The sequence below is a fragment of the Elephas maximus genome, chromosome 3 (assembly GCF_024166365.1).
Source record: "Elephas maximus indicus isolate mEleMax1 chromosome 3, mEleMax1 primary haplotype, whole genome shotgun sequence".
Classification (NCBI taxonomy): domain Eukaryota; kingdom Metazoa; phylum Chordata; class Mammalia; order Proboscidea; family Elephantidae; genus Elephas; species Elephas maximus.
In genome coordinates this window covers 182719700-182735622 of record NC_064821.1, presented here as the reverse complement: position 1 = coordinate 182735622, position 15923 = coordinate 182719700, and the positions used below count along the sequence as shown (strand labels likewise).

General features: G+C 34.8%; 1 protein-coding gene across 4 annotated transcripts in view; it reads left to right on the top strand.

Moving 5' to 3' along the window:
* The window catches only part of SLC35A3 (solute carrier family 35 member A3), a 76488-nt gene extending 61229 nt beyond the window's left edge, over nucleotides 1–15259 (top strand). For 2 of the 4 annotated variants that reach the window (XM_049880272.1, XM_049880271.1), the window contains exons 7-8: nucleotides 70–203; nucleotides 8647–15258. In XM_049880272.1, the coding sequence (XP_049736229.1) occupies nucleotides 70–203; nucleotides 8647–8737 (225 nt within the window). In that variant the 3' untranslated portion in view covers nucleotides 8738–15258. Of the gene's footprint in view, nucleotides 1–69; nucleotides 204–8646 lie in introns of all 4 variants that reach the window. The other 2 variants (XM_049880274.1, XM_049880273.1) reach the window with 2 other exon arrangements.
* The last annotated feature ends 664 nt before the right edge of the window (nucleotides 15260–15923 follow it).

The following is a 15923-nucleotide window of genomic DNA, read 5'->3' as shown; positions in this document are numbered from 1 at the left end:
AAGGAGATTGTTTTGAAAAGCGTTTAATATATACTCTTTTTTAAAAATAATCTTTTAAAACTTTTGCAGGCACTCGGAGGCCTTGTAATAGCTGCTGTTATTAAGTATGCAGATAATATTTTAAAAGGATTTGCAACCTCTTTGTCCATAATATTATCAACACTGATATCCTATTTTTGGTTACAAGATTTTGTGCCTACCAGGTAAAATATTCTTTTCTATCTTTTTTTAATCTCTAAAAGCATATAGAAAAATAAAATTTCTAAATAAAGTGATGTGATAAATTTTGCTCTATTACAGCTTTTGAAGACTCACTGAAATTATAGATCCACTTAACTATCTTTTAAAAAGTTTCAGACTAAAGGCATGAAAGGAAATCTCCCACTGGGAAGTTTTGTAAACAAATTTAGTTGGACAGAATTTTCTCCAATAGATCTGAATTGTTCCCCTCAAAGTAAAAATTTGTGAAATAAATTTGAGGGCCAGGGCATAGTTTCTTTACATGACTTATCGACATTTTTAAATGCACAACTAAAGCCAGGATAGTGGATGACGTTCTTTTTTTTTTTTACTTTTTATTGTGCTTTAAATGAAAGTTTACAAATCAAGTCAGTCTGTCATACAAAAATTTATATACACCTTGCTATATACACCTAGTTACTCTCCCCCTAATGAGACAGCACACTCCTTCCCTCCACTCTCTATTTTTGGGCCCATTTGGCCAGCTTCTGACCCCCTCTCCCCTCTCATCTCCCCTCCAGACAGGAGCTGCCCACATAGTCTCCTGTGTCTACTTGATCCAAAAAGCTCACTCTTCACCAGTATCATTTTCTATCCCATAGTCCACTCCAATTGCTGTCTGAAGAGTTGGATTGGGAATGGTTCCTTTCTTGGGCAAACAGAAGGTCTAGGGACCATGACCTCCAGGGTCCTTCTAGTCTCAGTCAGACCATTTATTGTGGTCTTTTTAGAGAAATCGAGGTCTGCATCCCATTGCTCTCCTGCTTCCTCAGGGGTTCTCTGTTGTGTTCCCAGTCAGGGCAGTCATCCGTTGTAGTTGAGCACCATCTAGTTCTTCTGTTCTCAGGTTGATGTAGTCTCTGGTTTATGTGGCCCTTTCTGTCTCTTGGGCTCATAATTACCTTGTGTCTTTGGTGTTCTTCATTCTCCTTTGCTTCAGGTGGATTTAGACCAATCGATGCATCTTAGATGGCTGCTTGCTAACATTTAAGACCCCAGATGCCAGTCTTCAAAGTGGGATGCAGAATGTTTTCTTAATAGATTTTATTATGCCAGTTGACTTAGACGTCCCCTGAAACCATGGTCCCTAGACCCCAACCCCTGCTGCGCTGACCTTTGACGCATTCAGTTTATTCAGGAAACTTCTTTGCTTTTGAATTAGTCTAGTTGTGCTGACCTCTCCTGTATTGTGTGTTGTCTTTCCCTTCACATAAAATAGTTCTTATCTATTATCTAATTAGTGAAAACCCCTCTCTCTCCTCCCCTCCCTCCTCCCTCTTATAACCATCAAAGGATATTTTCTTCTCTGTTTAGACTATTTCTTGAGTTCTTATAATAGTGGTCTTATACAATATTTGTCCTTTTGCAGCTGACTAATTTCACTCTGCATAATGCTTTCCAGATTCCTCCATGTTATGAAATGTTTCACGGATTCATCATTGTTCTTTACTGATGCATAGTATTCCATCATGTGAATATACCATAATTCATTTATCCATTCATCTGTTGATGGGCACCTTGGTTGCTTCCATCTGTTTGCTATTGTAAACAGTGCTGCAGTGAACATGGGTGTGCATATATCTGTTCATGTAAAAGCTCTTATTTCTCTAGAATATATTCCAAGGAGTGGGATTGCTGGATCATATGATAGTTCTATTTCTAGCTTTTTAAGGAAGGACCAAATCGATTTCCAAAGTTGTTGTACCATTTGACATTCCCACCAGCAGTGTATAAGTGTTCCAGTCTCTCCACAACCTCTCCAACAGTTATTATTATGTGTTTTTTGGATTAATGCCAGCCTTGTTGGAGTGAGATGTAATCTCATTGTAGTTTTGATTTGCATTTCTCTAATGGCTAATGATCATGAGCATTTCCTCATGTATCTGTTAGCTACCTGAATATCTTCTTTAGTGAAGTGTCTATTCATATCCTTTGCCCATTTTTTAATTGGGTTACTTCTGTTTTTGTAGCTGAGTTTTTGCAGTAACATGTAGATTTTAGAGATCAGCCACTGATTGAACATGTCATAGCTAAAAAGTTTTTCCCAATCTGTAGGTAATCTTTTTACTCTTTTGGTGAAGCCTTCAGATGAGAATAGGTGTTTGACTTGTAGGAGCTCCCAGTTATCTAATTTCTCTTTTGCTGTTTTTGCAGTTTTAGTAATGTTTTGTATACTGGTTATGCCATGTATTAGGGCTTCTAGCATTGTTCCTATTTTTTCTTCCATGAACCTTATCGTTTTAGATTTTATATTTAGGTGTTTGATCCATTTTGAGTTGGTTTTTGTGCATGGAGTGAGGTATGGGTCTTGTTTCTTTTTTTTTGCAGATGGATATACAGTTATGCTGACACCATTTGTTAAAAAGACTGTCTTTTCCCCCATTTAACAGACTTTGGGCCTTTGTCAAATATCAGTTGCTCATAGGTGGATAGATTTATGTCTGGATTCTCAACTCTGTTCCATTGGTCTGTGTATCTATTGTACCAATACCAGGCTGTTTTGACTACTGTGGTGGTATAATATGTTCTAAAGTCAGGTAGTGTGAGGCCTCCCATTTTGTTCATATTTTTCAGTAATACTTTTCTTTTCCGGGACCTCTTTCCCTTCCATATGAAGTTGGTGATTTGTTTCTCCATCTCATTAAAAAATGTCAGTGGTATTTGGATCGGAATTGCATTGTATCTATAGACCACTTTTGGTAGAGTAGACATTTTTACTATGTTAAGTCTTCCTATCCGTGAGCAAGGTGTTTTTCCACTTATGTAGGTCTCTTTTGGTTTCTTGCAGTAGTGCCTTGTAGTTTTCTTTGTATAGGTGTTTTACGTCTCCGGTAAGATTTATTCCTAAGTATTTTATCTTTTGGAGGGCTACTGTAAAGGGCATTGATTTGGTGATTTCCTCATCAATGTTCTTTTTGTTGGTGTTGAGGAATCCAACTGATTTTTGTATGTTTATCTTGTATCCTTTTACTCTGCTGACCTCTTCTATTAGTTTCAGTAGTTTTCTTGAGGATTCTTTACGGTTTTCTGTGTATAAGACCATGTCATCTGTAAATACAGATACTTTTATTTCTTCCTTAGCAATTCGGATGCCCTTTATTTCTTTATCTAGCCTAATTGCTGTGGCTAGGACCTCCAGCACAATGTTGAATAAGAGCGGTGATAAAGGGCATCCTTGTCTAGTTCCTGGTCTCAAGGGGAATTCTTTCAGACTTTCTCCATTTAGGATGATGTTGGCTGTTGGCTTTGTGTCAATGCCCTTTATTACGTTGAGTAATTTTCCTTCTACTCCTATTTTGCTGAGAGTTTTTATCATGGATAGGTGTTGGACTTTGTCAAATGCCTTTTCTGCATCAATTGATAAGGTCATGTGGTTCTTTTATTTATATGATGGACTACATTAATTGTTCTTCTAATGTTGAAGCATCATGGATGGCATTCTTGAAGAAGATTAATTGTATAGAGAAGGTGGCTTATTAAAGAACTTGTAAGTAGGTGGTGGCAGGAAGAAGAGCCGTTTGGAAAGGGATCACAAACGGAGTGATGGGTGAGGTAGGAGACCCAGAGTCATGGATGCCAAGGGAGGACACAGCACCGGGGAGAATTGAGCATAATGAAGTCATTATAGATGCTATTGAAAGCGTTTTTTTTTTTTTTTTTTTTTAAGCTTTTATAAATGTATAATATCAGAGTAATGAGGTTATGTTTTAATGGGTTTCCTCCAACTTCACTCTCCTCATCTTCTCAATCTCTAAAGGTTTGAGTCTCCCAAGGATATGTCCATGGACCTCTTTTGTATGCATTCACTCCCTGTTGATAATCTCATGGCTTTAAGTACCCTCAGTATGCTAACTCCCAAATTTAAATGTGAATTCCGGGCTTGTGTACCTAATTGTCTATTTGACATTTTCACTAGAATGTTTGCTAGAGAACTCATTTCCTCTCCCTGTCAGTGTTTCTTTTCTTAGTTAAGGGCAGCATCTCCATTATCAGTTACTTAAGGCAGAATTCTCCTGGACTTAGTTATGAATATGGTTCATTCACAGGAACCTAAGAAAAGGTAGAGTTTATAAGAGGAGGTTGAAATGTGTGGAAATTCCCTGCTTTTTCAGTAAAATGAGAAGCAAACTCATCAGCTTCTCTTTATCTTTCTCTCACACATCATTCTAATTCAGAAGCAAATCCTTGCAGTTCTTTCTAATACATCCAGAATCTGTTCATCTCTCATAACCTCCGCAGCTACCACCCTGGTCCAAGCCACTTTCATTTCTCATCTGGATTAAGAAAATAGTTTCCTGATTTGCCTCCTTGCTTCTTCTTTTGCCCTGCCCCCCAATCTTCCCTATTCAGCAACCAGAATGATTCTTTTCAATGTAAATTAGATCATATTACTACTCTGCCCAGAAGCCCTCTAATTGCTTCCTATCTCACTGAAAAGTTATCTTTACAATGGCCTATTTGATTTTGCCCTCACCTTCCTTTCTGTCCTCATCTGATAATAACTTTCCTCTTGTTCTTTTTTTTTTTTTTTTTTTGGTTAAGCCACAGTGACCTCCTTTAAAACTGTTCCTTAAACATGCCAACCAAGATCGCTAGGTTTTGACTTGCCCTTTCCTCTTTCAAGAACATATTCAAGAAGTACATATTTACGTAGCACACTCCGTCACTTTCTCTGGTCTTGACTCAAATGTTACTTATCAAGAAAAAAATAAGTAACTTATCAAGAGACCACCCTAAATAAAAGAACAGCACCCTCCATTCCAGTATTCTTTTTCCTCCTTTCAGTAGAAGACTTATCTGATATAATAACAGAAGCAGGGACAGTGCGTGGCCCATATTAGTTACTCAGTATGTTTGTTGAATCAGTGTCCAAAACCTTAAAATTTTATGAGTTGGAATCAATTTGACAGCAGAAAGTTTTAATAAAATTCTTTGTGAGATTGAGAATTGGTAGATGGGACTGTGGATAAAATATGGCAGTAGAAAAATACATGCTCCTTTTATAACTGATTTGAACATTTGTGGTTTTAGCTATCTAGCAATTTGAACAATAGGTGTGGAACATGTGGTGACTGGTAATTTTTCTGAGGCATGAATTTGAAAGTATTTTTGTTTTCAGCTTGGTGTGGAAATTAACCTCTTAACTAGTGAAACTAGCCTACAGCACCAACATCTTAATGATACTTTATTCCCTGTTCATTAGATGGGGAAATTATGTGCTTTAATGTTATTAGGGAATGTTTGAAACTTGCTGGTTTTTAGGGTATACTTCAAAAGTTATACCTTTTTCAAAAAATAAAACCTCATATAAGGCTAAGGAAGTTACCTGTAAATGGTACAGGGAATAAACAAGTAAGTGAACAAGTAACTCAGTAGAAAGGTAAAATAGTAGTTTATTTACATACATGTAAATGTATGTAAACCCATGTTACTGAGCTAGTATGGAGGGTATAGGAGTCCTGGTGGAACAGTGGTTAAGTGCTTAGCTGCTAAACAGCCGCTTCTCGGGAGGAAGATGTGGCAGTCTGTTTGTGTAAAGATTACAGCCTTGGAAACACTATGGGGTAGTTCTATTCTGTCTATAGGGTTGCTTTGAGTCGCAATTGGCTCAACAGCAACAAGTTTTTGGTATGTGATATGTAGGGTATATTGTAATGAAGCTAAAAATAGAGAAGAAAAATCTGTTAGTGTTGAATGAATGAATGAATGTTTTGAGAGTATACCCAAGACACTAAGCCAAATGGAGATGGATTAATTCTTCCTAAAATAGATAACTAAACTCTCTTTGTGTATTCTTAATTTTACAAAGAATACCTTTTAAACAATAAGTCCAGTGACCTTTTCTCAATCTTCATTCAACTCTATCCCAAATGTAATAATTCATTTGCCTTTCTTGTCCCCATTCCAATCCTGAAACTCCTATTTGATTTTCTGAAGTGGTACTCCTGTATCTACCTTTCTGATTGTTCCTTTTCAGCGTCCTTTGATAGCTTATTAATACTCACTCACCCCCTTGGCCATTTCATCCACCACCATGTCTTTTCTCTATGAAGATAAGTCCCAATTTCACCTAAACTCTAGATTCCTGTTTGCAACCTACTGCTAGGTATCTACTGCTATCATATCACCAATATTTCCTTTCCTAACTTATTTTTCTTGTGTTCATTGCCTTGTTTATTGGTATTACCATCCTTCCGTTTGGGATTACTTACTCTTTCTTTTACCAAAAACTGAGTAAGTACCCACTGTGTGTGTGCCAGTCACCATGCCAGATCCTGGAAAAACAGGATTGAATGAATAAGAGAGGGTTTCCTGTTTTCAAAGAGGTCACAGTGATTTGGAGAGACAGACATGTTAATAAATAAATAAATTATAACAGCACATAATAAATGTAGCAATGGAAGTATATACATAGTTCAGTTACACAGATTTCACATATACAAGGACCCTTGAAATAATCACTAAATTCTCATAGGTTTTTTTTTTTCTGAGATTTCTTTCTAACAAATTTTTGTTTCTCTCAGAACCATCTAAAAATAGCTGGCTAGAGAGGCAGGCAGTGTCTTGACATTATTAGATGTTCAAGTAGGTGCTGTTAGAGCTAACGGAGAAGGGTTAGACCAACAAACTCCTCATTGTATGCTTTCCCATTCTGAGCATGTGATTCTGTGCAGTTCCAGAGTTAAGAAAAGGTCAAGAGGACTAATAAAATTTTGAACCAGAAGTTTGTCCAAAACCCAGATAATTACCATATCTTCCTTTAGGCTAGACCAAAAAAGTTTTTCCTCTGGTAGTAATTTTCTTCAAGATAAATTACAGGAAGTTTTATAGTATTTTAATTTTTTTTTTATGTATAACTGCATCCAAAGCTTTTAAACAGTTACTCAGTCACATCAAGTCAACACTAAATATCTTAACAGAAGATTACTGAGCTCTGTATATATGCTAGGCACTGGGGTACAAAGATGAATAGAGAAGCACGTGGCTGAGCCAGGGAAGCAGACATGTAAGTAATGCATTACTTAAAACAGGGTGATAAGTGTTACAGAGTAACTGCCTAGGCAAGTCTTAGAGTCATTAGACCTGAGTTGTTATGAATAAGTAATTTTGGGGGAGAAAAAGGGCATTGGAGACATAGGGGCTGCCTGAGTTATAGATTGGCTGGGGTAGAGTATGGGAGATGAGGTTGGAGAAATCACATTATGAAGGGTTTTTAATGGCATAGCAAGGATTAATGATCTTTTCACTTTAGAGGACAAATTCTTTTTGTTTTTGTTTTTAAACAAGAGAGTGAACTTTTAACAGAAACTTTAAAACCACGACTAACTCATGTACCTATAACTGTATTTGGTATTTGCAGAATGTACATGTTAAAAATTAATATTGGTATTCCAGTTTAAGCGCATGTAAAGTTTATCTCCAGTTTATAGTAAGGCATACTGTATCTGGAGTCCCTGGGTGGCACAAATAGTTAAGTACTAGGCTACTAACCAAAAGGTTGGCAGTTCGAGTCACGCAGAGGCACCTTGGAAGAAAAATCCTGGCAATCTGATTCCAAAAGATGACAACCACTGAAAACCCTATGGAGTGCGTTTCTATTCTGAAACACGTAGGGTTGCCAAGAGTCAGAATTGACTTGGTGGCAACTGATTTTTTTTTTTTTTTTAATAATATCTCTCAAGAAAACTTTTCTAAAGCATCCTATGAAAATCATTCTTGAGGTTTGTTTATTATTACCTTGGATTTTAAATTGAACTTTACCTTGGTTGTGACATAAAAGAATGTAATTTATTGAGATCTTTTATTATTCAGCTAAGGGCATATTAAGGTGAAATGCAGCATTTAAAACATCTTTACTTTAGGAGGCAATATAGTGCAGTAGGGATAAACATACAGGCTCTAGAGTCAAACATAACCTGGGTTTGAATCCTGTCTTCTACCTAAAGCTGTGGGACTTTTAGGCAAGTTACTTAAACTCTCTAAACCTCAGTTTCCTCGTATGTAAAAATGTAGGATAATACTAGTACCTTCCTCATAGGGTTGTTGGTGAGAACTAAATGAGATAATGCACTTAGCCAAATACCTGGAATGTAGTACCAAAAACCAAAACCAAATCCAGTGCCGTTGAGTCAATTCTGACTCATAGCAACCCTATAGGACAGAGTGGAACTGCCCTATAGAGTTTCCAAGGAGCACCTGGTGGATTCGAACTGCCGACCCTCTGGTTAGCAGCTGTAGTACTTAACCGCTATGCCACCAGGGTTTCCGGAATGTAGTAAGTACTCAATATTTGTTAGTCATGTTACTGGAACATTTTTCTAAATTACAGTTGTTTTTTATAAGTCAATAGAAAGAACTTGTTTTGCTTTTAATCTGATTTCTCTTTTTCATTTTCTTTTATTTTAGTGTCTTTTTCCTTGGAGCCATCCTTGTAATAATAGCTACTTTCCTATATGGTTACAATCCCAAACCTGCAGGAAATCCTACTAAAGCATAGCTGTATACTGTCTGTCACTATATTTTTCAAGATGGTGCACCAGGAATTTCGACGTTAATCTTGCACAGAGGACTTCCACAGATTCTGTGAAGATATCATCATGCTGAATCTGATCATACTCAAATGGTTTGAAAATATTAAAGTTTAAAGATAAAATATGTGTATATGTAACAGAATGCCTATTATATCTAGAAATCGAAACTTGAAAGTATTTCCAGGGATTAGAATCATTATTGGAAGAAGCTTGAAATCTGTTTAAAAAGATTCTACCCTTCTGATTGCTGCAGAAAAGCCCTATGCACTCTTTGCGAGAGCACACAACAAATATCAGATACCAATTTTTATAAATCAGATCTATTTAATCTTAATTGTTTTTTTATCTCTTTCTGTACAGATGTATCAAATCACATGGAATATTAAGTTTGAAAATTTTAATTATTATTACCTACAAAGCTGTGAAGAAATAGACGTATGATTTGAAAAAACATTTTCACATAGCTGAGATTTTTATATTTATACAAAGGATTACTTAAAGGATTGCTAAATGTTATTTGTTAAACTACATAAAAATTAATGAAGTAACATTCTGTGTCTGACTTGTCAGAGAATAAAATTCATTTTTAAAATTAATGTAGAGAGGTTCACACATCTATTTCTCCATATACATTTTGAGACCTTCTAATGCTTCAGAACTGCTGAAAGCAGTCCAGATACTCCAACGCTAGGTAGTAGCCAGTGACTTTTATACTAATGGAGTTTTGCTCTTAATCTTCTAATTACATTTCTTTTCTGTAAATCAGATAAATCCTTAATATTACTTTAAATTTTCATGTGTATTAATTTCCATTAAAGTTTTATGATGTAATTTAAAGGGATTAGATATTTAGTAATTTTAAAATAAAATAATTATTGTGTTATATAATCTCTCCATCTGGAGAATTTTGAACTGTTAAGCATATACTGTACACAACTAGAAAGTTTTTAAATGACTATTTTACTGATTGATCTGTAAAAATTTTTTTTTTAAATCAACAACCCTTAGCAACAACAATGAAAAAAATACTATAGATGTCAGTGAATTGAGACCAAATGATATTTCTTGGAGACATTCCATATTGCCATGGTATTACATTATTTAAAATGGCACTGTAAATTCAAGGCTCCCTAGAAGAACTTTTAAGCCATCCTAAAAACCCAGAGGAAACCCTGGTGGCATAGTGGTTAAGAGCTACAGCTGCTAACCGAAAGGTTGGCAGTTCGAATCCACCAGGTGCTCCTTGGAAACTGTATGGGGCAGTTCTACTCCGTCCTGTAGGGTCGCTATGAGTCGGAATCAGCTTGACAGCAATGGGTTTGTTTTTATAAACCCAGAGGAGCTCTGGTGGCACAGTGGTTAAGAGCTTAGTTGATAATCAACAAAGTTCAGCTGCTCCTTTGAAACCCTATGGTGTAGTTCTACTCTGTCCTACAGAGTCCCTGTGAATCGAAATCAACTCGATGGCAACAGGTTTGGTTTGGTATAAACCACTGCTACCAGGAGTGCCCTGATTGATGACTGGGAGAGGCAACAAAATCTGAGTTCCCTTTCTGTGGCCCCAGGAGAGCTGCTGGAAAGGAGCCATGACTTTGCTTTAAAACAGTGGTTTCTTTTAAGCATTTTGATTAACACTGGAGTTAAGGTTATAAATTACGTGAGTTTTTTAATAAGTTGGTTCAGGGGAGAGGAAATTTATAAGAAATGGTAAGATGATTTGATGGGCAAAAATGCTTCTAAAATTGGAATATGGGTTTAATATAATTATTGACTATAGGTAGAATTACCTACTGAGAATAAGAATTATTTTATTTTTTTCATTCATACTGTATATATTTTTTAAAGTTTCCTGTCCTAATAGTTATTATAACTGTTAAAAAAAAAAAACTATTTTTATATAGTTCTAATGGATTTTGTTAAACAGAACTTGACTCAAAAATCTTACATGTTACAAACTGTTCGGCACTCTTGGCTAATTAGGATTGGCTTTGTTACCTTGTTGATGAGAATTTAGTCTACAGGACAGAGACCTAATCTATTCCATTTAGACTTTTCAAAGTATTTAAATCAGTTTGCTGGTGATTACAGATTGGCACAGAGCAAACTTTCTGAATGCTTTCTGGACTCAGTGATTTTCGGTGTCCACCATGTATTTGTTTAAACAGTTTACCACATTTAAGCATGATGTTTTTAGACTGCAATAGCATTATATCTTATTATTCAATGCTAAATGAAATCTTCATCCTACAAATGCACAGAATTAAGACTAATATAAAGATTTATACTCAGCCACATTGAAGTACTGGTTTGGTGCTTATGTATTAATTCACTGTGCATTCATAATTGTTAATTCAGGTTTAGTCTTCCCCTATTTTAATACTTCAAAAAAAAGATACAATTATTGAATATTAGATGTTAGTTATAGTGATAAATAATATGTTTTCAGGTGTCCAAAATAAAATTTTCAAGATTTCCACCAAAGCTTAGAAAAATGTAGTCAAAAGCTGTGAAAAAGAATAAAACACTCTAAAGTATATTTTCAAAGCAAACATTTATAAGACAGGCATAATTTATATTTTGTTTTTCTAGGAGATTCGAAAATGTATAATATTAAGAGATTAGGCTGTATAGTTCATAATTTTTAATTCATAAAGAAATAACTATTTGGGGAGGTGGGCCTATGGCCTATATCATGTCACAGAGTTGATGCCATTTTCTTGTGTGTGTGGTATATGTTTTAATGACCTATTCAACTTCCAAAGGCCTTATCATATCAATCTTTGATGATGATGACTCCTTGACTATTTAAATTCTTATACTTTTTGGAAATTTATTTGTTATCCCTCAACTACTTTGTTCATTGTGAAAATGTGCTACTGCATGGGAAAAGAGTATCAATGATAATCCTATTAAAAATTAAAAATATGGTATTTGGAACAAAAAGTTTGAAATATAACAATTAAATATTTTGACTCAGTAATATTATTAAATCTTTTATAATAAGTGCATTTAGAGAGAAGTCAGACTACTTTTATGGTAGAAAATGTAGCTTGTAGATGCAAAACTTAAATGCCTACGTAAATTTATTTTGAAATGTCATAGAATTTCACAGAAGGAAAAGTAGTTTGGTATTTAAACTAGATTCTGAGGTAGAATCTGACAGGAAATTTTAATTGACTTTGCTCCGTATACTTAGTGAATTCTGACTTGTTAAAAATTGATACTTTTCCTACATATCAAATTATTCAACTTTTAAAATGTCATTGTATAGTCATTTAACTGAGTTTTTTTTTTTTTAAAAACAAGGTTTAGCATTACTCATTTTATTTACACTGTCATTGTGATACTATTTAATTACATATGGATGTATGCATTACATATTTATAAAAGTTATTTGCTATACTGAAAAATCATCGGGACAATCTCCAGCATATGTATCATACTTTAAATAATAAGACCAAAGAAGAAGCACCTTTATCCAAATCTGGTCCTGTGTGCCTTGCTTTGCTAGAGGCTGTTACTGAAATTCACAACTTTGGGCACATGGGCAAAAATTAGAAAATTTTAAGAATAGCTATAATTCAGTTTTTTGGTTATTTCAACATTTGCTCTTTAAATCATTACCCAACGTAAAATTAAAACAGATATATTATACAAGCATTAGTGAACTATTTATTTAAATAAAGAGGCACCAATGCCCTATCTAGATTTTTGAAACTTTGACAGTTGTAAACAGCTATCATTTTGTCCTTTGGTTTCTTCTTATAAAAATATAATTTATGGTGATTTTTTAATATTTAAAAAATGTTTTGGATCTTGAATTTGTGTATTTCATTTGTTTAGAAAGATTCTTTTGGGCTTCAGAATGTGATTTATGTTTTTAAACTTTTTGTGGGCATAATTGAAAGGAAAACTGGTCTTTTGTTAAATGACTTTTTAATTGATAAATTTCTCGTCATTTTTTAAATATTCATTTATTATCTGATATATTGAAATAGATTATTTTTATATTTAACTGTAGACTTCTTCCTGTATTTCCTTGTTTCCCTATTAGAATGTGTCTGATCTCACTCATGAATTCATCTGCTCTCCTTATATACATATAAAAAATGAATCACTGATCTTTTTCCTGCCTCTCTAGTTATCTTTACCACATGTAATCATTCTTTTTTCTAGCCTCTGCTCTGGCATGAAAGATTAAGTGTCATTTAGCTAGTTAGAACTTCTCTATGTGCATGATAGTAACAGCCTAAAAAGTTCTCTTTTTTGAATAAACTATCTCTTTGCTAGCTTCAAGTTTCCTGGGTGGCGCAAATGGTTAAGCGCTGGACTACTAACAGGCAGGTTGGCAGTTGGAACCTACCCACAGGCACCTTGGAATACAGGCCTGGTGATCTGCTTCCAAAAGGTCACAGCCTTCAAAACCCTATGAAGCAGTTCTACTCTGCACAGATGGGGTCGCCATGAGTCAGAATCAACTTGACAGCAACTAACAACAAGAAGCTTCAAGGTTAAGTAATTAGAGTAATTTGGTATATGTTTTCTTTATAATTCAAATATATTTGCTTCTATTGTGACTATTAATTCAATGCATAGAGAGCAAATGTGAGAAACAACATAAAGGATTTTACTGGCAGTGAGTGGGTGGGGTTATTCCCATCTCTACTACTTAAGCATCGTCGTACAAAATGCTTTGTCTTAAAAGATCACTAAAATAATCTGTATTTTAAAAAAATGTATAATTTTCTTTGGTTACGTCTCATGAAAAGCACTAACCGAAAAATTTTAATGTTATTTTTTGTATTACTATATTTTTTACACAAGTAATGTGTACCTTCTACATTTGTTTGCTGGCTGCACCCTCCCTCTGCAAGACATCCTTACAAGCACCACCCCGCCAATCCTCTTCTAAATGTTGCTGTAAAAAAATGAGCATAGCGTACTTAGGAAAATGCCTCACTGGGGGAGGGCCCAGGCAGCAAACAAACACAGAAGGCACATGTTGTTTGTGTAAAATACACTAAATTATTTTGTTAAAATATATCCTAGAATCCCAGTGCTGTGCAAATGTACTTTACAATCTAAATTGTATAGATACTATTGCATTGCAACAGAGTCAAAGATAGTGACTAGCGTTAGTTACTGTTTTTAAAAAGAAAATTCTTTCCAAGCAGGACTAGATAGTCCAGAAAAAATAAGACCAAAAAACCCAAACCCATTGCCATCAAGTCAATTCCGACTCATAACAACCCTATAGGATAGAGTAGAACTGCCCCATAGGGTTTCCAAGGAACAGCTGATGGACTCAAACTGCTGACCTTTTAGTTAGCAGCCGTAGCTCTTAACCACTGAGCCACCAGGTTTCCAGAGTAGAGAGTAGTAACTTCTTTAAAACAAATAACATGGTATTCCTTTGGAAATAAAGAGAGTTTTACCCAAGATGTATAGCAAGCAGGAAATAGCTTGCCTTCAAATCCCAAAGAATCGAATTTATACTAGTAAAGAGTGTCTTGTTGACCATTCCTCTCTCTGTATATACATTCTTCTGAACCAATAGCACAAGCAATGACAATTTTTGTTTATAGTGACTTTTAATTTACGTGTCATTTTTAATTTAAAAAATTCTGTCCAATCTGAACACAACATGAATCTCGGGTAGCGAAACATGTTTATAATCAGTTATTGTGCTAAGTGGCCTATATAGTAGCAGTATTTATTTTTTAGTTCTGGTGTTTAATGACAACTTATTAAATAGCTGAAATATTTTAAAGAACAATAAATATTTTTAGAAATTGGTTTGTAAACCTTTTATCTATATTGTATATAAATATGCAATTTTGAGATAATTTTATATCAGTCATTAACCATAACTGATAAGAAAACGTTACTTTGGCTCATAGGGCCTCATTTGGCTCCACAGTTCCAGTCATCCTTTACTAGGGTTAAGTATCAGCCCTTCACTGGAGCAAAGGATCAATTGTTTATCATTTATGTGTTTATTATAGGATTTCTAAAATGTTAAAAATAATAACTTCTTTAAAACAAATAACATGGTATTCCTTTGGAAATATAAAGAGTTTACCCAAGATATATAACTTCTTGCTTTTTTAAGTAAAACTCATTGATGGTATAAGAGTAATGAATGTTATTATAGCATTTTGGGGTAAAATTTTGGGGTAATCATCTAAAAATGCACTCTTGCTAAAAATTACTTTAAATGTGCTTAAGAAGTTTAGTTAAATGTGATAAATCAGATTTCACATGTGTACTTTAACAAAATCTGTGAGCGTGTGTGTGTGTGTGTACTTCATTAAAAGACAGCGTATGTACAAACATGATTCCTACCTGGGTAGGGTAATATTTCTTGAGTGACTGATAGGATTACAGAAAATCATGACAGAGGTAAGCCCATATTTCCTTTTTATAACTTTCATTATTATGACTATGAATTCTAGAATTTTAAACTGCAGCTAACTTTACAAGTTATATGCATAATGCTGTAAATTTCCATTACTTCATATTATTTGTCTCCATTTACCTAATAGTCCAGGTTTATGTTTTGAATATTTTGTTTATATAATATGGTTGTTGTTGTTAGCTGTTGTCGAGTTGACTGCAACTCGTTCCCTGGTCCTGTGTCATCCCCACAATTACCAGCATGTTCAAGTTTTTTTTTTTTTTCAAGTCCATCTTAGTGACTATAGTGCCAATCCATCTCACTGAAGGTCTCCCACATACTCGTTAGCCCTCTACTTCACCAAACTTGATGATCCCCCTACTGATGACGAGTCCAAAGCAAGCAAGTCAGATATTGTTCTGTTGTGATCAATAAGGATTTCACTGGCTAGTTTTTGGAAGTAGATGGCCAAACCTTTCTTCCTAGTCTGTCTTAGTCTAGAAGCTCTGCTGAAACCTGTCCACCATGGGTGACCCTGCTGGTATTTGAAATTCTTGTGACATAAGTTCTAGCATCATAGCAACACCCAAGCTACCACAGTACAACAAATTGACGTGCAGGTGGTGGTTTATAATGATACTGCCATTTTAATGACCTCAATCCTGCCAGAACAAATTGTGCTATCTTAGCTTTGAAAAATTCATGGGTGATCTCCATGAGTTCACAAAGGTAGCACTATTAGAGAACAAACATTT